This window comes from Hyperoodon ampullatus (genome assembly GCF_949752795.1).
Source record: "Hyperoodon ampullatus genome assembly, chromosome: 11".
NCBI classification, from domain to species: Eukaryota; Metazoa; Chordata; class Mammalia; order Artiodactyla; family Ziphiidae; genus Hyperoodon; species Hyperoodon ampullatus.
In genome coordinates, this window is record NC_136924.1 from 47,600,477 (window position 1) to 47,624,024 (window position 23,548).

The 23,548-nt window shown below is 35.0% G+C and overlaps 1 protein-coding gene across 3 annotated transcripts in view; it reads left to right on the top strand.

The window, feature by feature from the left end:
- Positions 1 to 23,548, top strand: part of CNTN1 (contactin 1) — a gene marked incomplete at both ends in the record, with an annotated part of 165,607 nt that overhangs the window by 72,448 nt on the left and 69,611 nt on the right. For 2 of the 3 annotated variants that reach the window (XM_079715653.1, XM_079715654.1), the window contains one exon: positions 15,444 to 15,602. In XM_079715653.1, the coding sequence (XP_079571779.1) occupies positions 15,444 to 15,602 (159 nt within the window). Of the gene's footprint in view, positions 1 to 7,565; positions 7,646 to 15,443; positions 15,603 to 23,548 lie in introns of those variants that run through there. The other variant, XM_079715655.1, reaches the window with a different exon arrangement.

Sequence of the window (23,548 nt, forward strand, 5' to 3'; positions counted from 1 at the left end):
CCATATTAAACAAAATTTCTTAATACAAGGCTGAGATTTAAGAACAAACAAAAGAAAAAGACTTTCACTCTCTGAAACTTTTAGTCTGATTCTCACTAACCTGTGCTATGTGAAATTTGGAAACATTTAGGAAAAAGTGTAACTAAAGGTCCAGTTGATAATACAAAGCTGTGTAAATCATTGCATCCCCAAATTGTTTGTATTGTTTATATTTTTATATTAGAAGCTTATATTCATAGTTTTATGTAGATTTTCATTTAGATTAGAATATTGTGTGTGTGCATGTGTGTACGTAAGAATGCCAAAATGTGTGTGTGTGATTCTAATGTCAAAATACAGTTGCAGAATGGAAATGGATATGTTAGATGTCATCTTTATTTGATGTAATCCCCTGAAGTTTTTATTACTTGGCCTAATAACATGGTTACCAGATTCTTTCTTAAGGAGGTCATTTTGGTTGATGACTAACCCACTTTTAAATCCTGTGTTGGCTAAGTTAAGGTAATATAGCCAAATAAATAACCTGCTGGAAGCTGTCAATATACTTTTTAGTCTGAATAATACTGCTGTATTTTAAACAATCATAATGGTTGGCCAATGGTCTTTTCTACAGAAAATGCTCTTGAGTATTTGTTACTCCCAGATATTCTATGTTAGCAGAGTTCATATCCAGAGCACACCTCTCTTCGCTATCCAGGCAAACAATTTTGAACCATTTACTTGGAGATGTTGTTCCAGATTAATTAGTACTCTTTCTTAAAAAATATGAAGTAAACATTTTCTTTGTCTCAGATAAAAGGGTTCTAATGGTCTTATTATTGGAAAATCATGAACCAGTTACATCTTTTTTCCTTCCAACTTCTTCAGAGTAGCTACATGAAATATCTGCATTTCTGTTAAAATTGGAATATACAATTTTAAATCTAGAATTAACCCTGGAGGTCATCTAGAAAATTTCCATCCCTTTATACTACAAAATTTAGACTTCAAGGGAAAGAGACTTGTCTTGTATTACCCATCTATTTCATGACAATCATTTTGGAACCTAGGCTTCTTCCAGACAGTAGGAATAAATAAAATCTATAGTTAATTTCTAAAACTTCTGTAGTTAGTGCTTTAAAATTTTAATACTTTAATATTCTAAAACTTTCAATAGTTAATTTGGATAGTACCCAAACAATTACCAAGTCTGTTCTAGAACTGCTGCTACTAAATGGTGAAAGTTACTGACTGCAGTTCTGCTCTTCTTGCTTTCCCATCCATTGTCCAGCACATGCTAATAAATAGTAGTTGAGTTTTTAAAACATTGTGGGAAAAATAAAGTCAAAGACATTTATTTAAAAAGGTTAAATTACCACCAGTTGGATTATTTAGCATTCTATTTGTATGGCTAACTCAGGGACCCTGGCTATTTGTGAAAGCAAAAGGACGGTGAGTCTGCCGTCATGTTAAAAGTTAGTGGAACTCTTGGTGCTAAATCAGGATTTAGATTTCTGCGGTATCTGGCATAAATATTTACCCAGTGTTCAAGAATTCCTATATTCTGGGCTTCCCTGTTGGCACAGTGGTTGAGAGTCCGCCTGCCGATGCAGGGGACACAGGTTTGTACCCCGGTCTGGGAAGATCCCACATGCCGTGGAGCGGCTGGGCCCCGTGAGCCATGGCCATTGAGCCTGCACATCTGGAGCCTGTGCTCCGCAACGGGAGAGGCCACAACAGTGAGAGGCCCGCATACCGCAAAAAAAAAAAAAAAAAAAAAAAAGAATTCCTATATTCAAGTTATTATTAATAACCAAATGTGGATTTATGTTCAAAATTATTATTTAAGCATGGCATGCCTAAATTAATTCAAAAGGACTTTTAAATTAATTAGTTTAATCACTATAAAATTAAGAAGAACAAATTAAAAAGTTGCACGTGGTGTGCACACAAAGCCAGACAGACGCACAAGTACACACACAGCTTACCACCTCCACCCGCCTCACACACACATGCATATGTGAAGACATCCAGAAAAGAGATTCACTTATACAGGCAGAAAGATGTGTCCAGATCATCAGAGTCAAATCAAAGAGAATAGTTTAGGTAGCTTTTCAAGTATTTCGGTCAGAAAAACACACATTTACCTCAGATACTTGGATAATTGCCTCTGCTTTCCACTTGCTTTGGCCAAGAAAGTTTGCCACAGAGACAGACTAAAGATTCCATCTCGTCAGTCCTTACAGGACTGAGACAGGAAAATGGCCCTCACTGCCCATATTGGCTGGAGCAACGACTGACAGGGCGCCATTCGGAGGCATCCTGACCCCACTTGGCACTAAACCACAGCCATACATCTATTAATAGTGAAGCCTGCCCAGAAATTAAGCTTTCTCATTTCCATTGAGAATCAACAAATTCAAAAGCTGCTAAGGGCCAGTTCTCCATAACTGTTGTAAGCTAAAGCTGAAATAATGAGCTGAAAGGTGTATCTGTTTATAATAAATACAGAATTTACCAGGTAGCCTGATTGTTTCAAAGCTAGAACTTACAAGTAGTTCTATTTGATAAAAGCTCTAGTAAAAGTAGCATCTTTCCCAATTACTACTAAAGTTATGAAGTACATCAATAATTTGAAATTGTATTTTTCAAAGTCAGTTCAATGTAAATTGACATAAATTCAAGGAAGTGTTCAAATATATCAACAAACTATGTAGTTCATTCAGAATGAGTCATGATATTTTAAGCTTTAAGATGGATCTTGAAAGTGATTTAGTTTAACCCTTCATTTTACAAATTCAAAAATTGAAACATAACTGTGTGAGGGTTTTAAACTGGTAGACGACACTGTGAAGGATGCACTGATATAAATTTAGATTACTTTTCTTTTTCCTCACTGGAGTACAGTGAGAGAAGTTTCCTTGTAGGATTTCTTCTCTTCTTCAATTAATTGCTCCTGACTCTCTTTGTCTCATAATCAAACTGGTCAGCTTTTGGCAAATTGGAATTTATTCTTTGCTACACAGTCAGCCTGTATCCATGATTCCCTTAAAAAATAATCAGCAAACTTGCTTCTCCTCACTCTGATTCCAGGAGAGAAAGCAGGAAAGATTTACAGAACTTAATAGTCTGGCAGGCTTTTAGACACTCCACCTCACTGGCCCATCATGGGCTTTATACATCAGTGTCTACTTACCAGACAGTAATGTCAAATTAAGCTGACAATTACATCAAATTACAAGCACTACAGATAACCAGTGATATCCAAAAGTCTTTATGGACATGAATAAATGGCAATTAGTTCATATTTTAAAAAATAATTTTAAATTATGCTGGCAAAATATTATATGTTTCCAACTCTAATCTTTATCCTGTGAAAAGACATATATTATGAATATAAAATTAAAAATAAAGATATGTAATTATATAAGTTAATGTATAATATATGACATAATTATATAGTATATTTTATAACAAAATACAAATTACATAGCATATATTTATTATATTATGTTAGGATACGTAATATTTATTAAAGTCTTATTTTTATTTATTTATTTTATTTTATTTATTTTTTGGCTGCTTGGGTCTTTGTTGCTGTGCATGGGCTTTCTCTAGTTGTGACGAGCAGGGGCTACTCTTTGCATGGTGCTCAGGCTTCCCATTGCGGTGGTTTCTCTTGTTGCAGAGCATGGGCTCTAGGCACATAGGCTTCAGTAGTTGTGGCATACGGGCTCAGTAGTTGTGGCTCGTGGGCTCTAGAGCACAGGCTCAGTTGTGGCACACAGACTTAGTTGCTCTGCAGCATGTGGGATCCTCCCAGATCAGGGATCCAACCCATGTCCCCTGCATTTGTGGGCAGATTCTTATCCACTGCACCACCAGGGAAGTCCCTAAAGGCTAATTTTAACAGCACTATTTTAAGAGATGGATATGACCATTATCCCCATTTTACACATAAGGAAATTGAGTACCAGTGAGGCTACGTTACTTGCCCAAGATCATTTAGCTACTAAATGAAAGGACAAGATTTGAAAATAAGCAGTCTGGCTTCACATATAACACCCAGTTCATTGCTGTAACATAATATAATCAAACACTAATTCAGATATATTCAATGAGATAAAATAATCAATGTGGAAAAATTAAAATGTAGGCCTTTTACTTTTTTGGTAAAAAATGTTTATTCTATAGAAAATTTACTGATGCAGATTTTGCAATTTTATTTTTGCCCATAATATATCTATGACTGGTCTAATAAAAAGGGAAAGCTATAATAATTAAAATTCTTTTTCATGTAGTCAATGTCATACAATTATAATTACAACAGCAAAAACAATAAATCATGGTAGATAGTTTTAAGCTTGATTTTATAATGTATTCTTTGGCCTTAAAAATAGTACATTCAAAATTTTTAAGTGTTTTAGATTAGAATGTATGTGTCTACAGGACTTTCATATAAATTTTATCATGTCATCCTAACAAAACTGCTGTGTGGTAGTCATGCAAGGACTGGTAATCCATTCATAGGCAAAGGAAGTTGAAAACAGAAGAAGAAAAAGGAAATGAAAATATTCCTCAGAGTTCACATGATCAAACCAGAACTTGGCCGGTTATCAGTGTTTCGAATTCACTACATAACTTACTTTTTCTCACTTCTCTTTAGTGTTTAACTTCCCAAATACAAAAATCAGATCATTGTACATGTACAATCACATTGTACATCCATTTCACATTGGTATATGGTTTGTTTGTTAAATTTTCCACCCAAATACTCTGAAGCATTGATAATTCAAAGTTAATTCAGAAAGTAAAATTTTAAGTTATTTGAAATTAGAATTTCATAATGTCTTCTCTTTTTGGTTCATTTTATTTAAAAAAGAAGAGAAAATGCTTTAGCTTAATTATTGAAAAAATAACCAACAGAAGACTCAATGGTATAAAATCCTTTTTAAGCATAACTATTTTTTTGGTGTGATTTTTGTAAAGTCTGCCATTTCAAGTCTCAGGAATGTTCAATTATTTCCTCATGGTGCTTTTTGCAGACTGGCTTCCTGCCACCACCATCTGTCTCCTTCCCACCACCCAACCTCACCAGCCCAGGCCCTGGGAATTTGATTGGGTCACAGAATTTCTTACACCTAAGTAAATGAAAATGAAGGAAACTCAGAAAACTTTTACCCTCTAAACCTGTAGTCAGTTTAACAAGATGTAGAGAGGAGATTTTAGTCCTTTTAAATTCCTATCACATAGGTCCTCAAACTACCATCATCACTGGGATAAATAGAGACATACTCAAAGGGAAAGGGAGAAATGTAAAAGGGTACTACAAGCAACTATGGAATCTCCATTGGTATCCTACAAATCCAGCTATTTCATAGTTTGCACCTTCCCTATTTCCTCTTCAGAGGTGACTACAGGATCCGGTCCTTGTGTGACAGAACCCCGTCTCCCATCCGTTTTCTAAATTTGGCTTAGGACATCTCATTAGATCAACACAGCGGGGAGCTCCCAATCTTCTCTCTGCCACAGCACCTTTCCATTATAATGTTTAACTGCCCAGTACACTCATGAGTGAATGCAGATTGTGGAATTAAAAAAAAATAAATAAATCCCTTTTTTTTTTCCAAACACTTAAAACACCATTTTAATTTCTAATTGCCCAATGCTTGGCATGGTCACTCTGTTGACATGGGATGAGGGGAGGGACTTGGTTGTGGCCCACATGCATTTCCCAGGGCACTGCTGGAATACCAACTCCCTTATCTGAAAGTGCATTGGGATGAAAGTGAACAGTGAAAAAGAGCTAGCATAATTAAAAGGATAACCCTGAATCCACTTCATTGTTACACAAAAAAATAATGTACAAGCTTATGAATTTTCAATATTCATAGTAGCAAATAACTTGTGACCCACTAGAAGGTAGTGATCCCTTGTGTGTCACTGAACAGTCTGGGCTCTGTCACACTGAGGAATATACTTCTGAGCATTATCTCACTACAGTCTTAGTGGCTCTCAACAGCTAGTGCTTGAGCCCCCCGCTGCACATCCCTGAGAATTTCTCTGGGGCAAGGGACTGTCCCTGTTTGGAACACACCAGGTACTTCTGATGTTTGTGGTTTAAACAAGTTGGAGGACCACTGCTTGATATGTTCCTGCAGAGGTTGGAAGCCTCCGTTACTAATTCAAGAAATGGCACTCCAATGTTCAACAGTTTGGGGAGGCTCCCTGTGTGACTGTTCACAGCCCCCTCTCTCCACAAAACTACCAAAACTTCATTTAAAAGGGAGAAAAAAAAAGAATATATTTAAAATTAGCAATTTCAGTTCTCATCAAAAGACTTGGAAATCTCTTACGTTTGAAAGACAAATGTAAGAGACAAATGCGTTTTGTGACCTTTGTTACCATTTATCATAGGACTAAATTTACAATAAGCAGTCAGCAGTTTTCCTAGATACTATTTCTCCTACTTAAATAACTGTAACCAGGGGGACACTAGTAGTTATAAAGTGGTCTAATTATAATAATCAAACTATCCCTAGTTATGGTTAGGGAACCATAACCATAGGGAGGATGATCATCTTGTTAATACCATATTTTTATAATAATATAGTTATACTAATATATGCTTATAGTCATTAAAAGATCCGCATGGGGCTTCCCTGGTGGCGCAGTGGTTGGGAGTCCGCCTGCCGATGCAGGGGACACGGGTTCATGCCCCGGTCCGGGAGGATCCCACATACCGCGGAGCGGCTGGGCCCGTGAGTAATGGCCGCTGAGCCTGCGAATCCGGAGCCTGTGCTCTGCAACGGGAGAGGCCACAACAGTGAGAGGCCTGCGTACCGGAAAAAAAAAAAAAAAAAAAAAAAGATCCGCATGGCACAATGGAAAATGTATGGCTTTTGGCATTAGGCAAACATAGATTAGAAACGCACTTCACCTGCTGAATAACCTGTGGTCTTAGGCCAGTCAGTTAATCATCATAAGCCTCAGAGTCCATATTTATGAAAGAATAATAACAACTCCAGTTCACACGTTGCCCATGATGACTTTCTATAAACATTTTCTTTTACTTCCCTCCCTTTTGCTATTAACATCTATATAGACATAAACAATAAATATAACATTAATCAAGACACAGGTTCCCATGACTTCCAGCCCCAACCTCTGATTAAATTTCACAAATCGCTGCTTAAATTTATCCTCAGGATTTTTTTCTTACTTAGAAGCCTTGAAGGCATGAGCATATGTTTGGGTAGGTAGACTTGTACTATGTGGAGTGGAATTACAAAGGTTCTAGGAATTTGAGGTTTTTTTAAATGGGAGGAAGGGATCCAGTTACAACTCTTGTTCCTTACAAAGTCAGTCAACTATTTCTGAGGGAAACAGATTTGATTGGGCCAAAGCTTGTCACTTCAGCCTTCTCCTTTTTGGATTCCCATCTACAGTGTTTAGAAGATGTTTTTCTTTGTTCATTATTTCAACTTACCCATTAAGGATACTAGGCAAATTCCTGAAGTATATGGCTTCCTGCTCCTAAATGGGCATCCACACTTGCCCTTCAGCCTTGATCTTTCCTCTTGCAGGTAAAAACAGAAAAGATGGAGAGAAAAACATGGCGGATCCTTTTCTCCCTGTCTGTGCAAGCCTGCCTCCAACCTGGTGATCGTTGACACTCACTCTTTGTGGGAAAACCTTTTTTTTTTTTTAACATATTATACTAGATTTTACTAATTAACCCAATCTTGTAGCTTCTGCAGTTCCCCCTGCCAAAATCTAGTTCTTAGAGGATTTTTTTCCCTTTTGAACATCTAAAGCAGAATGGTATTTAAAAATATAATTGTATAGCTTTATTAATATCTGAAAAATGCCTACTGAACTAACCCAGTACATCATATAATGGCCAAGTAAAATTTTCGTGTTTTCATGTCCTGTTTTTCTTTGAACTTACATATCTCAGAAATTAGCTCATTATCTGAAAAAAAAATGAAGAACTGGTGAATTTTAATACAGGAGTGTTGCCACTGAATGGACTGTTTGATTTACCCAAGCAGGTAATGAACACTGTTGTTGTCAAATTCACTGATGAGTCATCTTAATTAGGATGTAAGCTAAGGGGCATTATTCCAGTGGCCTTTTGTATCCTGGTGCCATATATATTTTTTGGCAAGAAAAGATGAAAAGCACCAATAAACAACTGAAGACTGCCCATGGCTCTGTAAGGTTTTTGGAACAATTCCTGGGACTGGGAAGTGAAATTGGTCAGCATGTGGAGAAAACTGTCATCTCAGTAGCAAGATTTAAGTGAAGATGACTAAGCCATTAACAGCACGTATGCATATTTAATTCTGTTAACTCCTAGCATCAGCCTTCTTGGATCTTTTGTTTTGAGAGGAAGGTCAAGACTTTTGGCAAGGACATGAACAGAAATGGCAGATTAAAATTGAAGTGTATATAATTCTTTCTGGAACTGCTTAAATTTCATTATTTGAAAATATTTTCGTTTCTGCCCTTTGGTCAAAGAGACAAGCTTAAAATTCTTATTTCTTCACAAGAAATAATTTGCTCTTCTTAAACAGGTTTATGGTTAAGTGCGGGATATTATATGAACTTCTCATTTAGTAACTCTAGAATTCCCGTCTGTGGTTGGAAGAACTCTTAGGAAAGCTTTGAGAGATATGTAATGACCCCTAAATATGTATGTAGTTAAAAAATAATTGATTAGTCATCATAAAGGAATACATGTCTCTGGCTCAAAATGTTACTTATTTCCACAATTTTTCATTTTCTAGTGTTAATTATTCTCACAGAAGGAAGCATCTTAGGATTTAGACTGGAGATCTAGGGCCACTGTCATTTTAATAAGATATTTTAAAATAATTCGAGATTGTCATGTATCCATAAATGTTGCCATGGAGATGTGCATGAACCAGCTTTGTGGTCCATAGTCCATCACTGAAAGTATACCACCAAGATCAGATAGGAATATAGTTTGGGAAAGACAGAATAAAAATTAGAAAGGAAACCACATGACAAGTGTGACAAGTGGCAGGAAAAGGAGAATATTTTTGTTTAGATAAACTGCATCAATATCAACTAGAATTACATAGTTTCATTTAGCTCCTTTATCCTCATTCTAATTTCTAATAGGGATCTACGTTCATTTTTGACAATGTAAGAGGTTAAAATACCAATTTTAGAGGTTAAAAAACTACTATATTCCTATTAAATGGTAGAGATGTTTAATATTCAGCTTCATCTTAGTACAGTCTTAACGCTTTAACAAGAGCACACAAATTTGTGTTTTATTACCTTATAATAAAGCTGTTGTCTTAACTAATTTTCAGAACAAGAACGGGCATGTAGTAATAAAGAGACTCTAACTGACATGTTTTGGTAAAGAAGAAGCCATGTGCCTTAATAATAACTGATGTTGTTTCAGCATTGTTATTTTCAGATTATTTTATTTTAAAAGGGATGATAATTTGTACTGAAAGTTTTTTGTTTTCTTAACATTTAAACTTTTCATTAAAATTTGCTCTTTTGGTAAAAATAAACAGTGAACCACAGGATATTCGTATGTGGTGCTTTGCTTTTAATTACTTACGGAGCAATTACAAATGGAAATAGGATGACACTGAGATGTCTTTCCTGCTTAGCGCCAAGGCTTGCATTAAATGTGTGCTATGTGGAGTGAAGTCCCAGAAGGACCAGCAGTTTTTCTGGGTCCAGTTCCAGCTACAGTTATTCAGAGAGCCGGTCAGCCTTTTGGAGGGAGAAAGTGTGTTAGGGTTACTGCCTAAGTATTGACGCTGACTCAAGTGATGCCTGGGGTATAGTCATGGCTACTATGCATCCATCGTGTTTAATCCTGAAGGATCCCAGTTTCAAATCTTCTATCCCACTTGACTTATGGGAAAATTAGTCTGTTATTGATTGAGAAAATATAGTCAGCTTATAATGTGTGAATAATCATTTTGAAAAATGTTTTCCTGCTATTTTTCCTCAAATGTCTAAAAACTACTTCACTGAGTGTTACTACATTCCTAAAGAAGAAATGGCAGAATTGAGAAATAATTGTATTTATGTTCATTTTTCCTTCTAATTACTTTACATATGAAAGAAAACTGAGTGGAAATAACATCTGTATTTTGTTCACACATAGGTATTTTTTTTCTAAAAACACTAGTAAAATTCAGGAAAGTTTAACAAATCCCTTTATGATAATAAAAAAAAAAACTGAGCATGTAGTAGGAATTTATAAATGGGTGATATCTTTAACTTCACTTATCTGAATTAACAGATCACAAAAAGATTTAAAAAGCTGTAGTCAATATATCGCGGTTTTTGTCATTTTTCCCACAATATACACTAGTGCCCAAGTAATTCATATTCTCCCCAACAAAAAAGGTCTCTAAAGGAAAGCAGTAAATACCACTTTTGAATTTGAAGCTGATAATGCTGTTTTTAAATGATTGTTTTTACTATAGTTAATGAAAAGTCGCATGGCAAATCAGTTGAATTCAAGTCTTAGCTTTGCCATTTGCTTGTTGGATGACTGTGGTTATTTTATTTAATCTGTCCATGTCTGGGTTTCCTCATTTGTAAAATAGTGGAAATAATAGTGCCTACATCATAGCGTTATTTGTAAGAATTATAAAAGATTTAGCAATGACTCAGATATAATAAGGACTTAGTAAAATATATTACTTTTATTAAAATAGACAATATAAATTTCCTTTTTTGGATTCACTAACATTTTATGCTCTTATGAGTTCATACTTTTTTAAACATGCAGACAAATCCAAGAGAAGCACAGTATAAATGTGTCAGTTATCAGGTAGTTCTCTGCAGGCTTTTTGTGGACAGACACGTTTGGGCTGCATGATTTGAATTTCAAGCGAGCTTCTTCTCGCTTTGCCTGGGTTGTACCAGGAAACTCAGTCTCTTGTCTTTTTCTGTACTCTGTCATAGATCAGCTGTTTGATTCTGGCAATAACCTTTCTGACCTTCAGCATCCTTTTGTAAAATGTACAGGTATTGGCTTCAGTGATCTCTAAAGTGTGTGTGATCTACATTACATAACCAAATGTTTTCAGTATTTGCCTGTAGTCAGTGATTTAATAGTAAAAAATTGAGAACCTAGAAAAATTTAGGAAAAGAGAATATGGTTGTGGCCAGTGAAACTGCATTGAACCACAGATGATAAAGGACTATTCTGGCTATTTCCAAAGCCTCCACTATGTAAAAAAAAGTGACAGAAAAAAGCCTCAGTAATTATAGACTCCTTTTGCCTGATTTTGAAGAACTCACAATGTAGAAACATAACACTAACAAGGATCTTGATAGACTACTAATTATGCCCCATAGGTGAGATTTTTTGGAGCTTTCTCAGTCAGTAATCTCTGAGAGAGATATTTAAAGCCAGAGAGAAAGGTTATAATGGGTGAAACACAAGAATTGAAAGATAGAGGGTAATGCAAATAAAAAAGGAAGAACAGTCCATAGTGGCAGCCTCTACCTGAAGAAGTACAGAAAGGTAGTGGTTGAACACTCTGATATTGAAAAGGAAAAGAAGATGCAAATAATCAACACTGAAGTCTGTACTGTTAATTTATAAAGGAGGAATTTAGTCAGCTGGACGGGCCTAACACAGTTAGTGATGTCCACACTTAACGACATCTATCAGCATTTGGAAGAATCGGAAAACAAAAATAGCAACACTGTTTTACAGACATGATATATAAGCTTAATAAAATGAATTTCAGAACTCCAGGGCATGGAGGGTATGTAGTGACAAGCAAGTAGTATAGATAAAACCATATTCATAAAAACTAAAAACAAAAACATACTTGGAATAACTTTTTATCCCCTCCTTCCTATCTCTTTTTCTCTGTTTCTCATTTTCTTCTCTTTCCAACTCCCTTAAGTATTTACTAATAGTGAGAAGAACTGATGAAAAGCCTTTGCAGGGCTAATCAGAGAAATATTCCAGTTCCTTCTTTTTTTATTCCCACTATGGGTCATTAATGATAAAAACAAAAGACAGAAAAAATGGAAGAATAAAATAATGTGTCATCTAATATACTTAGGCATTTAAAATACAGGTCAAATTCCAAAGGTCCTTTCCCTCTGACCAATTTCTCTGTTTCATGATAATTTAAATTTGGTATATTTAGTGTTCTTAGCAATCATTAGCTATCTGCCTGAGGACACCTAAGAAACTGGAAAGGTATACGGATAGAGTAATAGTGAAATAACCTGCATCTAGCTGTCCATTCACTTACATTTTCGCTAGCTTCAATTATTTCCTTAAAGATTTCTTGGAAGTGTTTGCACAGTGATGAGAGCTTAAAAAAGAAACAAACAAACTCTGAGTCAGAATTATGTATTGTTTTTTTGTCACTGAAGAAAGAATCAGGACTGCCAGTTCCTAAATGCCTGCCTTTGTGCTGAGGAACTAGTGGCTGCATTATTTCATTTTCTACCACAACACTTTTTTCTCCATTCTGAACAGAAAATCTGAACAAGTAACATCAGCTACACTGCTTAGAAAACCTTCCTTCTGGGAGACAGTGCAGGGCTGGCTCAGTTTGTCTCCATAGAACCACTCTATTTTTGCTGCATCTTGATTCCTTAGTACACATTAGAGGGCCTTCACATCCCCAGCCATTCCTTACCTCCATCAAATTTACTAGAAACACCTTACTTTTGAGTGGAAACAAGTGATAAATGAACAATCTGGTAAACAAATCCCTGTTAATTGTTAACAAGTATTACTCCTGTCCTATAGCTCAGATGCCCAGAAAGCTCTTACAGTTGTAACAATAATAACATTAATAGCTAAAATTTACTAAGGACTTCCTGTGGACCAGGCCTAACACTACATTCTTTAAAGATTTTATTTCAATCCTAACAACAATTTTATCTGGTCAATTTTTATTACTCCTGTTTTATAGATGAGAACATGAAAGTTTAGTAAATTTGAGAAACTTGCCCAAGATAAATCAAGGCACTGGATTTAAAGTCAAGTCTTTTTTAACTCTAAAATCTCTGCTCTTTAATAGTATATTTTCTCTCAGGTATTTTCTGGGGGATATTTGTATTTAATTACTAGATGAAAAAATCTACTTTATATCAAAGTGAGCCATTACCAAATAATATTGCCACACAGTGCTTTTGGGAATATCAACCAACTCCTTTCCATTTGTTTTCTCAATTTCACCTTCTTATGATGATACAGTATTTCAATACAGATTGTATTGTGAATGACTGTTATGTTTACAGAACTGTCTGAAGCCCAATGTGATAAATTTATTTATGTCTTCACCAAGTATTTTCTAAGAACTCACTATAGGCCAGGCATATATCAGAGAAAAAAATGCATAAGTATAATTACAGTCTTTTGCTCAACAATATTGTTCCTCAGTGAATGGGTGACTGGATAAATTATCATGCATATAATGTCCCAACAGATACACTAATAGTATGTGACTTTAATCTGACTTTGTGAAGGTCATTCATTTGCCATCAAAGAACTTCACAGAATAATAGCAGGGAAATTATTTTCACTTTAATGGTAAAAGACTAACCAATGGCAATTTTGCCTTAAATTCCCTTTAACATTTTCTGAATGCCATAACTTTATGCTCAGAAAAAGTGTCTGAATGCCTTCACTATAAGACTTTCTCTTCCTTTTAAAATTTATATTTTTTATTTTTCATTTCTAATTTTTAATTTTAATACTCTGAAATATTCCAGTCAGTAATTGACTTGGGATGATACTTCATGTGAGATAAGGAATTTCGTGGTTCTGATCAAGAATGTGCATTGTATTTCAATGTGGTTTTTACATATGAAAAATACAATGTGTTCTTTCTGAATATCAAATGTGTTTTATATAATTTATGTGGCTATTTTCATTAATTGTGGATGGTGTATTATTATTACTTTTAATTAACATCAGGAAGTATAAGAATACTATTACAGATGATACATTTACAAAAATTTATTTACCTTTATTAATTTGTTATATAATTCCAAATAAAATTTACTACCATCAAATAGGCTGTGTCCTGTGTTATTTTAATATTAGTAGTAATGCAGTTGTGTTGATCTACACACACGTTTTCCTCCTTGGGACCAACCGCAAGGAAATTGGTGAAGGTTTGTGGTGTTGTCTATACCTTTGCAAAGACCAAAGTCCATGTGGAGAAAAAGGTCAAGTAGACAAAGCATCTGATCTGACATTTAAATAGGAAGGCACTTATTTTCAGCTAAAAGATTAAAGCTTTGTTTTATTTAATACTTTTTCAACAAAAAAAGTTGCCACTTAACAAAGTTGTTGATTATTATATTCACTATGCCTAATTCAGTTGGGGATGGCGTCCTTTCTGGTGCAAAGAAAACAAGTGATGTCACTGTCTGAAATGTCTATTCTAGGAGTTCTCTGGCAATTGAGAGCCTTCTTTAGCATTGTAACTGATAGATGCCACATTACCACCTAAAGGACTTTTTTTTTTTACATTTTTACAAAGAAGTAATGTATACCATGTATGTCATAATCCTAGCATTCACTACTGTCTATTACTGTTATTTATTTACTGGGCCAATTCACCCTTTTCAAGAAAAAGTGCTGTTCAAAACCTAAAAGTTATGTATCATTTATCTTGTCATCTCTACCACCCAGAACAGTGTTCTCAGTTTAGAGAATAATATTAGTACTGAATTACAAAGCATCTCTGAAAGCCTGTTTTTAACATTGTTTTATGTTCTGCAGTAAAAATTCTTCTGGCCTAAGACTCTTCAGTATATTATTTGATGTTTTCAGATCATTCCTCGTATATCTGAATTGACAGTTGTTTTCTACATTTTATATAAATAGAAATATTTCTTTTAATATTATTTATTTCTATTAGTTTAACTAACATGAAATGTATTATCCAAAATGATACATACAAGCATTCTCAGAAATTTCTACTCCAAGTAACATAAATTATCTATAACATTTAGAGTTATATGTACTGCCTCCTTTTGGGTAGACAGAATGAAACATATGACTGACTACTCTCATATCTGGACTGTGCTGTCAGCTCTGATCCATGTATTCAGCAAACATTCATTAACTATCGCTATGCTACAATCTGTTATGTCAGGTTCATTTGATGCCAAATGCATTTTATGAGTCAAGGAGTATCATATGTATGATATAATAATAATGCCATTTTTAAAGGACAGAATTTATCTCCTTTCATAAAAAGAGACATCATGAAAGCATTTAGTAAAAAACATAAACACCATTATTACTGCTTCTTATAGTTTATGTTTAAATGGAATGTGACACCACTGATTTCATCGTGTAAATGTTCTTTTGATTAATTGCAAAGAGGGCATTTTTGTATTCTAATGTCCACTTAATTCACTAGCTGGGATTCATTGATTCATTACCCAAATTTTCATTACAGGCCCTCCAGGCCCTCCAGGTGGTCTGCGAATAGAAGACATTAGGGCCACTTCTGTGGGACTTACTTGGAGCCGTGGTTCAGACAATCATAGTCCTATATCTAAATATACCATCCAGACCAAGACTATTCTTTCAGATGACTGGAAAGATGCAAAGACAGGTGAGTTTTATTTGTTTGATTAATCTGTTCATATTTTGAGATGAATTCTTTTTTTTTTTTTTTTTTTGCGGTACGCAGGCCTCTCACTGCTGTGGCCTCTCCCGTTGCGGAGCACAGGCTCCAGACACACAGGCTCAGCCAGCGGCCATGGCTCACGGGCCCAGCCGCTCCGCGGCATGTGGGATCTTCCCGGACCGGGGCACGAACCCGTGTCCCCTGCATCGGCAGGCTGACTCTCAACCACTGTGCCACCAGGGAAGCCCTTGAGATGAATTCTTTCATCAAAAATAAACAAACAAAAAAAACCTGGATGTTTTAGGAATTTTATCATCGACCCTGAAAACTTTCTTAAAACAAACAATCCCGATGTTTTAGTAGTAAAGAAAACCACAGCAAACTAAATGTTTTAAAGCTATAGGAGAAGAAGCAGCATGTCTAAATCTATAATGGTGAAGCAAAGAGGTCTCCTGGGTTTCTTATTTGAGCTACGTGTTAAGTCTAAGATGTACTAGGAGAAAAATATAAGGAAGGTGGATTTGGCAAATGACATCTATAACTTATTATTTATGACCCTTTTTGTCCAATTATATAGGCACTATAGTTCTGCATTCTAAAAAAAGACACAATTAATCATAAAGATTAAGCACCTAAATCTTACTACTATAACTTTTTACTTTCTGAATATGTTCTTATCTGGCTTGAATTTCCTCAAAACAGGTTTTTAAAGAAGTTTAGTACCTCAACCTTTTTTTTTTTTTCTCTCATATTAAGATTTTCTAACAGACAAAAATCAACTAAGAGCAGTTGGGTACTTTTCCTTGTGTATAAGTTATTACCATTGCCATTTGTCATCACTAGTCTTCAAATATCACACATCAGCGTATTTTCTCATAGAACATGAAAGAAGATAGAGGATCGTTTTGATAAAATAACCCATTTATCTTTGTCATTGTTGACAATATTTTTAACCAAACTTGCAGTTGTCAGAATTTCTTTTACATGCATAAAGAAGAGGCATAGAAATATGTTCTCAGTTGTCACCAGAGGGGAGAAAAAAAGACAAAAGTGAATAGAATGTTCCTCTTTTTTAAAAAATGAAAAAGAATTAATCCCAGCCTATCTTAAACCTGCTCACTTTAATCTTAACATAACAGAATTTATTTGTATTGCTCCCTGAGAAGTTTTAATTTAGATTCAGCTTTTTTTTTTTGATAATTTCTTCCTATCATGGGAAATAAATGAAATGTAAACTTGAAATCTGTTACAAGTGTTTAGGATATATTTTAGCATTAAGTAATTCTCCACATAAGTGTATGAAGTTCAGATGAATTAGAAACAAGTGAAACATTTCTATTACATTATGCTTGTGAGTGTAAGAATTATCTATAAATATACTTGGCAAAATCAGACCTTTTGAAAAACAATTTTAAAAACCATTTAGATATTTGATAAACATAAAGCATGAGCAGTTTCTACTTCTCTAAATAGAGTGAAAATGGATGATAATGATAAAACCATAGATAATAATTGATATCTAGCCAAATATACATTAATTATAGATACTAGAGAGCAAATGAAATAAATAAACATATGGTTAAAATTTGGTTTGGCTTTGAAAAAGGAATAATGATTGCAATCATTTCCATTAGTGCTTACCATGCTTACCACATTATGCTTAACATATGGCTCAATTAAAATATGCTTCCCATTAAAAAATTTTTTTCCACTATAAATTAAGTTCCATGAGGGGGAAGACTTTTGTTTGATTCACTGTGCTATCCCTAGCAACTAGATCAGAGCCCATAGTGCTCATTCATTAAATACATATTTATTGAGCTCCCACTGTGTGCCTGAACCTGTCCTAGATACATAGTTGACCAGCAGTGAATAAAACATAGAGAAAAAAAATCAAAAGAAAAGCCACAACCCTACCTTCAAAGAGCTTACATTCTAGTAGGAAAGATGGTAATAAACAACTAATTAAAATATATAATAAGTCACGTGGTGATTAGTCATAAAGAAAAACAACAGAGAAGGGAGATGGGGAGGCAAAAGTTGCATTTAAATAGGATGCTTCTAATATTAGCATAGCCACTCCAATTTGTTATGGCACCTGCTTGCATGTTATATCTTTTACAATTGCCAACCTATTTGTATATTTGAATCTAAAGTATATTTTCTGTTGACAGCATATAGTTGGATCTTTTTTATTATCCAGTCTGACAATCTCTGCCTTTTGATTAGATTATTTAATCCATTGACATTTAATATTGTCATTGACATAGCTGAATTTATATCTGCCACTGTATCTTTGCTTTCTAAATGTTTCATTTGTTTATGTCCTTTATTTCTTCTTTATTGCTTTCTTTTGCATTAAATGAATATTTTCTAGCATAAAAATTCAACTAATTTAATGAAATTCTCTAAATATAAAAACTTAATGATTACTCTAGAGCTTACCTGGTATAATGGAATTTATCACAATAAACTTCATATTTTTACCAACAATATCAGTGAGATACAGAAACATAACTCTTAGCACTATTCCATTCTGCCCCTTTTTTGTGCTATGGATTATTATTCATACATCTATATTGTATATATTATACACCTATGTATGTTGCAAATTCAATAAACTTCTGCTGAAATTATTGCTTTCTATAATTTTAATGTCTTTTAAAGAAGTTAAGAGAAGGAAAACAAGTATATATTTATAGTTTGTTATATTAAGTAACATATTAAATATTTAACATTTCTGATCCTCCTCATTTGTTTCTGTCAATTTGAATTATCATCTGATGTTATTTTCTTACTGTAATACAACTTCGCTTCTACCTGTCCCTTTAAGTTATGTCAAATATATTACATTTCTACATGCTGTAAGCCCAACAACACAATTTTATTACATACACACACCGTATATATACATTTATACATATGTATATGTGTATGGGTAGATGCATAAGTAGATAGATAAAGATAAATAGATAGATAGATATTCTTACAATGGCCTTTAAATCAGATAAGAGAAGAAAGAAGAAATATGTATTTATACTTTTCTAATTACATAATTACCTTTACCAGTGCTCCTTATTTTTTTTTTGGATTTTTTTTTCAAATTACTGTCAATGGTCAACTGCTTTCAGCCTGAAGAACTTTCTGGAATATTTCTGGTAAGTCAGGTCTGCTCCCAACAAATTATATGCTTTTGTTTATCTGAGAATGTCTTTATTTTGCTTTCATTTTTAAAAGGTAGTTTTATTTTCTTGGTTGACAGCTCTTTTCCCCCCTTTATGCCCCTGGTGATAAAGGGCATCTTGGATGGAAGTTCTTTTCTATTCTCAGTTGCTGAAAGTTGTTTCTAAGTCCTTCATACTTACCAATATATTTTCTATTTCTGGGTTTCCCATTGCTTTCTGTAGAACTGGATTTCTATCTGTTATAACTTTTCTAAGTAAAGAACTTCTTTTAACATGTCTAACTCTTCAGGTTGCTGGAGTCAAAGACCTTCAGCTTTTTTTTACACTAACAAATAGTTTTCTTTTAATATTTAAGTGATTTTTTGGATATATGTTCTAAGCTGCTTTTTTTGAGCACTTAATAAAGTGTCTTTGTCTTTTTGCCTTCATTGTTTCTGACAAGAAGTCAACTATTCCTTTTACCTTATATTTCTGTATTTAATGTGTCCATATTCTCTAGCTGCTTTCAAGATTTCCCTTTGTATTTGCTTTTCAGCTTGATGAGAATATATTTATCCAGATGCAGTTTACTGGCATATTAGACCTTTGAGGTGATATCTTCCTTCAGCTTTGGAAATTCTCAGACATTATCACTTTAGATATTCCTCTGTCCCACTCTCGCTCTTCTTGGTCTCTAGTGAAATATATGTTAGAGTGTTTGATGTGTTCCACAGATTGTGGACAATGTGTGTGTGTGTGTGTGTGTGTTGATTGATTTTCAAACATTGTGTGTAAAAGAACAGTAGAAGCTGAGTAAATTTTTTTTCCCAGGAAAATTCATGTCATTCTTTCAGGGGTTGAGTCAATCTAATCTGTCATTGAGATGATCTGAGCTTTGCTATTAAATTCAGTTCTATACAGGCTTTAAGTGTTTTGAGTACAGGATCACAACCTTTCCCCCATATTGCATGTCTGGAGGTTTTCCAGTCTTCCTATCAGACTTCAGCTTTCTTCTCCAGCTTGCACATCAGAGAGGGCTCTTGCTCCTCCCCTGCTCCTGTCCCAGACAGCTGTTGTCTGCTAAACAGTCTAAAGCACAGAGTGCTGGGATGGTGGGGGAGAATTTTCTCAGTTCTCCTATCCTTCCCTCAGACTTCACAGATCCAAAGCACCTGTTCCTCAGATGGGAGGCAAATCTCTGTTACCCTCTTACCACTCACCCAGCCACACGTGGGCACTCACTTATATCTAATGTAAGACTCAGAGTGCATGCAGGGTCTCAATTTTCCTGCTCTGCTCTTAGATTTGAGCAGATCTGAGGTGTCTATGCCTTTAAGGGTGGTCTCTCAGCACTCTTGTCTGGCTTCTGAACTTTCTTGAATGCGTCTGGTAAAGCCTACAGAGAAAGAGTTAGTCAACATGTAAGGACTCTCCTTGATTTGGGACTCCCAGGGCTTCAAAATAGCCATGCCAACCTGCACTTTATCTTTAAATATCTATGAAAAGTTAAACTGCCTTTTTCTTATGAACGTCTATGACTAAATTCTCCTCTCCCCATGACTCTACTGATGATGATTTTAGTTCATTGGATTTCTTCACAAGTTCAGCTCTCCAATGGGCTCTAAAAAACTATTATTTTGTAGATTATCTTGCATGTTCTTCCTGTTAGTTGGTCAGTAAAGTTATTGTGACTGTGTTCTAAGTGGAAGTGGAAAAAAAAATTTACAACCAATGCAGAAATAAAAATCACATGGTTCTTATTTACAGTGGTGTCCACTGAGAAAAGAAGGTATAAGATTAAATTCAGTTTCATGCAGGTAATTAGTTAAGGGTGTCCAATAAATATTTTTCAAAGATACCAACTTTCAGCATTCCAATGATTAAACTTAGAATAATGAGATGAAATAATAGACTGTAGATCTTTAAAACAATCAACTGTAAGCATTACTTCTCTGGAATATTTTTGGGGATGGACAACAGAAACCTGATACCATTCTTAGGCTTCTACAAGATGCTCAGGTCACATTTAGAATGTGTGTTGGATTCTATGCTGCTACTTTCAGAGGAAAAATTATAGAATATTGTTGGTGATGGGGTGTGTGTGTGTGTCTTTGTGTGGAAAAGGAATGTTGGCCAGAACATAAAATGGCCTGGAAACTGTGCTATGAGGAGTAATTGAGAGAACCTCAGATATGTTCTTGAAAAAGGGGCAGAAAAGTGCCTTTATATTTAAATTCTGTCTTGTGGAAGACTAGAATTAATTGTTACCAATCCTCTGCAATTATCATCGTGGCACATAAATGTTCCTCTGAATTTTAGATTATTTCCTCAGAATAGACATTTGTGAGTTAAATTATTGAGTGTACGCATGCTTAAGCCCATGAGCTTTCTACAAAATTATACTGTAGAAAGGTGGAATAAGTTTTATTCCAATCAACAGTATATAAGCGTCTCTTCCACCATACCTTTACTTAGGATTTAGTATTTTCTTTTTAAATCTTTGTCAAATTGATAGGTTAAAAAAAATGAAAAAACATTAGGCTCCTTGTAGGAGATTTACATTTTAGAATTTACTGTTTTATTTTTTGCCTTTCCATAGCTTCACTTTTGTTGCTCTTATTTCAAAGATAAACTTCTGGGTTTTTATGAGGCAGCATGCAAACTTTCCATAGAGAATAATCAATGAATCACACTTTCTGGAAATTCAGAGAACAATCCGATTCTCTTTCTCTGCAAGGAACATAGTCACACCTCTGGTTCTTCTGTGAATCCTGCCAGATATCTACAGGTTGGGTCTAGAGCCTCTAACATCACACTGAGTAGTTGTGTCAGAGCCAGAGAGAGGCCTTTAATTGTCCATTTTCATTCTGAAACAATGGACCAGCTTTTTCAGCTAGATCCCCAAGTGGGTAATTCTTTCTGGGTAGTTTCAAATACTTGGGTTTTAGATTGAGATGGAGGATCTTAAGGGTTCAAACTGTATTTAAACCCCGAGGAAATAGAAGAACTCACTATGGCAACTTCCAAGAATCTAGAACAGGTGTGATTATATAACCTGGAGTTAATTTTGAAACATCTGCTTTTTAATCTGGAGGTCATTCTGCCTAGTTCTGAAGCTGCTCAGGGAACTAGTTGTTGTCGTCTGAAGGCAGAGCACCACAAATCATGGTTGCCAGGCAATTGTGACTATTGGCCTTGGGATACCCATGAGGCTTGCTTCTCTTTTCCTGCAAAGAATAGTCAGATTTTTTTTTTTATTCTGAACCTTATGGACTAAAGCTATTTGAAAATAGATCTGTAGATTAGTGCTCATGGCTGGTTATCAAAATAAAACCTTCTAAAGGGGTCTTTTGACCTGAATATTAAAGTAAGGAGTATGTCTCTTATTCTGTATCCCTTTGCTTGAAATTTACACTTAGAAGTAAAACCAAGATTTAAATACCTACCAGGTTAATATACAACATTTTAGTTTTTTTTATAGAAAGAAGCCTCTGACAGCCTTTATACAGTTAAAATCTGATTTCCAAAACTGAGATTGTCTGTAACAAGTGGGCTGACTCAGAAATGACCCAGTTAAAACTCAGGAACTTGAGACCACAGTCCTGATTCCTGGTACTTGCCTTTATTTTGCCAAGTACTCTCCTCTCTTTCTGACTCCAGGAATAGCAAACAGGTTGCAAGGAACTTGGCTGAAGAGAGGGAACATGAAGTCCCTCTGCTCCTGATTATTGTGCATTTGGCTTGGAGCAAGAATCTCTTTCCAAAGCAAAGATGACCTTTGCTTCCAACCTATCTATGTGGGTGGTTTTGGAAAAATAAAATCCATCCAATAGTTCCTACCAGGGCTGAAGGGGTTGGAGAAGGTACAAATCCTTTTATGGGACATTTAGGGCTCAGAATAAAATAAATAAAAATGGGTACTAGAGGTAAAACACAGTAGCAGTGGAGGAGAGAAATTGAAAAGGATCAACTCAGAGTTAAAGAGGGTGGGAGAGAGCTTAAGAGGATGGAGATGAGGTCTACCCTCTGCTTTGGACAAAGCAGGATGATTTATAAGCTAAATACAGACATAAGAGCCATAGAGCGTGGCTATTTTGTGGTGGGACAAGGTAACAGAATGCCCTCTTTTCTTCTACCAGTTGCCTGCCTGATTCAGGGTTGAAGGAGACAATAAAGTTATACACACGGTTGTGCTTCTTGCATTAAGACATTGTCGACTCTAAATAAGCACAACTTTTGTATTTGTAGTTTACTTATAATTTTTACAAATATTTATTAAGTACTTCTAGTACTTCTACATCATTCTAGGTGTACCTGGCAATGAGTGGTTCCCAAACATGAATAAGAAGTAAAAGAAACGTATGTATGTCCATAAATAATAACCAGGAAGAAACAAGGGTGGACATAGAGACAGATTATAAGTGTGGCCTGGTATGGACATAGCCGGTCTTGAAGTTCAAGTTGTAAAGTGGTGATATGGGCTACCGAGCTCAAGATTGGACTGGAAAAAAGTTAGAAAGCAAACTTTTAAACCCTGTTCTTATGATGTGGTATGCATCCAAAGTCCTGTCCCCCTCTTCAGAAGGAAAGCAGGCCAGATACAGAGCCATTTTTAATTCTAAATACATTTTTCTATAATGATTGGCATTAGTCATTTTTTGCTAAGTTAGCCCTATTATTTATATAAATTTTGTTTGTTTGTTTGTTTGTTTTTGCAATACGCGGGCCTCTCACTGTTGTGGCCTCTCCCGTTGCGGAGCACAGACT